We start from the raw sequence: 3,293 nt of genomic DNA, 5'->3' as shown, positions 1-3,293 counted from the left end.
CCTCATATTCTACCGCCCAGCTGTGCTTTCTCAGCGTTTCCACGACAACCAGAGGAATGTCCCGTCATGTCTACCGGCCTGCCAGGGAAAAAAATGAAAGCAGGAAGAAGATAAAGATGGAGAAGACACTCTAAGGTTGAAGTATTTTTAAAGGGACGTACTCTAATGTATTTGTACTCTTGTTAATGTGAAACAATCACACACAAAAATAAAAACTTCTTATTTCATTTGTTTTTTAAATAAATTACTGGACATTTCTGAATGCAACAAACATGTATAAGTGAGGAAACGTTTGGCTCATTTAGCACAAAAAGTGTGGACTTTTGTGTTATTTCTTTGTTGAATGATTCTTGGAGTTTCAGTGTTTTCTTCCTGCAGCTCATCGGCTGATTGATGGGTGGAGATTAGTGACGAGCTCCTGAGCTTTAAAATTATCTGATCAATGCGGGAGCATCACAAAGTTCCCAGCTGCTCAGATAATCCCACCTACCTGAGTTTAATGTTAAACTCCTTGTGCACAGAACTGACCAACGTCCTCCTAGCCTGATCGAGCTCATCCACCTGAACCACCTGTCTGCCTCGCAGCTCCACTTCACTCGTAATCCTCACTGGACACTGAAGCTGTTTGGCAAAGGTTTTTTTTTCATGTGCACAACCCATAAGCTCTACTGTTCATTCCACAAATGCATGTTCCTTACAAATGTGGTATTTAAAAAGAAATCACCAGGCTTTTCAACAGAGATTTAATGCCAAGAAGCATTACAACAAAGGAATAATCTAAACACTGATTCCATTATTATTTTAATAATGTTAAATAATGTTATTTTTATTATTCCATTATTCCAATATTATTCCATACACTCCTACACACCTTCAAAGCTATCCACAACCTCCCCCCTCCTTACCTGTCTGACCTCCTGAACATCTCCACACCCTCCCGCTCTCTAAGATCTGCCTCCTCCCTCCAACTCTCAACACCCCCTGCCTGCCTCAGCACCAGAGCTTTCAGCCGCTCTGCTCCGCAGCTCTGGAACTCACTACCCCACGGATTACGCAATACCACCTCCCTCTCCCTGTTTAAGACTAACCTGAAAACACATCTTTTCAGACTAGGCTACTGTTAACTCCGATTGTACCACAATATTTGACTGTTTTGTAGTCCTCATTTCTGTTTCTCCCCCACAACCCTATTGTTCAACTTATCTATATTTTATATTTCTTTACTTGACTGTTCTGTACTCCTCATTTCTATGTTTCTGCCACACTACCCTATCACTTTATGTATTTACAGTTGTTATTGTTTTTTTTTTATTGTACAGTGTCCTTGGGTGTCCTGAAAGGTGCTTTATAAATAAAATGCATTATTATTATTACTTTTTGTGCTAAGTTTAGATGTAAGAACATCTCTTAATAGTTAAAATTAGAAGTCTTCACAGTAAAACATCATGCAGAACATGTAAAATGTTTGTTTCAACCTTTTACTTGAAGCATAAACAGCATCAGAGTTTTAACACTTGCAAAACCTTCCATAACCGTTTAACAAACGAAGGAGAATGCCCAGCGTGCAGGTTCTGGGACGCATCAAAGTAACAATAAGCTTTTCAGAGCTAACAGGAATTTTCTTTGCCAACATAATCAATTCAACCAAAAAAAGGTACCCTGAAAAACAGACTTCTGCTAATTTTAATCTTTGTAAGCTGTCGACAGGTTCTGAAAAATATTATTAGTGAATTGGACTTGAATTGGTTTCTAAATTGACCATGATGCATCAAGAAGTGTGAAAACAGTTTATTTATCGTCATGACTGTAAACCTCAAGGGTCGCATAGAGCAACATTGTTGTTCAAGCACCCAAATTTTCAGGATTAAAACCTTTTTTTTTGCATCATGAAAATAACYGTCTTTGATTTTAGGTGTTTTATTCTGAGTGCAACACATCGATTAATGATTCAAATAGGAAAAATGCATCCTTGTCATTGTCATAGGATCGATATGGTCAGGACCAAATCGATCACAGATTTGTGAATTAAATAAAAACTTTATCACATATTTTGTGATATTGAGAATCATCGTCTCCATCCAAACAAATCGATATAAAATCACATTGTGATAAAGCTGGTGATTCGTTTTTTATTGGCTGCATTGTTCAAATTAAAATTTCTTGTCTAAAGTAGCACTTATTCTCACAAAGCTTTTCATGTTGATGAGTGATGATGAACTTTCTGAACTATTTAACATATATATTGCRTTTTGGCAGTGTGGTGTATCAAAAAGAATTTCTCCTCCTAAAGACCAGACAAGTCCACAGCAATGCCTGTAGTGTGGACTCTGTCCTGCCATGGGAACAGGCAGCTATTTGCTTTGATTTGCAACAGAAAAGCTTGTGACTGTCAGAGAAGGTTCTGTTTGGTCTTCTCCTGGCCAGTTTAAGTGTTAAAAGTGTCATTATTTAGCCTCCGAGGGCTGAGTGAGGAGAGGGCAAACAGGATTGTGTGACTTTCTGTCAAGAGCCTCCGTCCTCCAGAAGCTCATTAAGGGACAGGGCCCAGTTTCCTTTTGTAAACCCTCTCTAAAGCCACTCACAGGTCGACTGGCTGGAGGAGCTGGTTGAGTTTTGGAGCTGGAAGGGACACATGAAAGATGGCGCGCTGTGAGGTGGTGTTGGAGACTTATTAAAACAGCAGGAAAAGACTCTGGACTGGAGCCAAAGAGGATCTCACCCTGTAGCGGTGACCGGATCTGCAAAGAAGTTGGATGCACTCGTTCTGATGCTCTCCTGACTGAATGTCTGAACATCTGAGTGAGCATGGAAGGCCGCTTGCAGGACTCCATGATCAACTTCGTCGGTGAAATCAACCTGATGGCGTTTCCTCCAAAGCACGCAGCAGGACCAAAGGAGCAGGGGGACGTTGCGCGCAACCAGACCCGGAAAATAAACGGAGAGCTGCGGGACTCTGCGCGCACCGAGCCGCCCGGCGCGCAGAGTCCCGGGATGGTTTCACCGCGGAGGTGCTGCAGGTCCAAACGGAGGAGGGTCATCACCGGAGTCCAGCGGCAGGCGGCCAACGTCAGGGAGAGGAAGAGGATGTTCAGCCTGAACGAGGCGTTCGACGAGCTGAGGAGGAAGGTTCCCACGTTCGCCTACGAGAAGAGGCTGTCCCGGATCGAGACGCTGCGCCTGGCCATCGTTTACATCTCCTTCATGACGGACCTGCTGGAGAACACCTGAAGAAGAAGCTGAAGGAATATAACTTTAAATATTTTATATTACATATCTTAAAAGCTGTCGTACAT

At 42.1% G+C, this 3,293-nt stretch overlaps 1 protein-coding gene across 1 annotated transcript; it reads left to right on the top strand.

Moving 5' to 3' along the window:
• Nucleotides 1-1,449: 1,449 nt before the first annotated feature.
• Nucleotides 1,450-3,293, top strand: LOC106530469 (fer3-like protein). Its single transcript, XM_014026092.1, has one exon. It carries the CDS (start codon nt 2,806-2,808, stop codon nt 3,226-3,228), a length of 423 nt encoding a protein of 140 aa, XP_013881546.1. The 5' UTR covers nt 1,450-2,805; the 3' UTR covers nt 3,229-3,293.

Source organism: Austrofundulus limnaeus, unplaced genomic scaffold, assembly GCF_001266775.1.
Source record: "Austrofundulus limnaeus strain Quisiro unplaced genomic scaffold, Austrofundulus_limnaeus-1.0 Scaffold524, whole genome shotgun sequence".
Lineage (NCBI taxonomy): Eukaryota > Metazoa > Chordata > Actinopteri > Cyprinodontiformes > Rivulidae > Austrofundulus > Austrofundulus limnaeus.
Note: the sequence above shows the minus strand (reverse complement) of the source record. Positions and strands in the feature narration are given on the sequence as shown.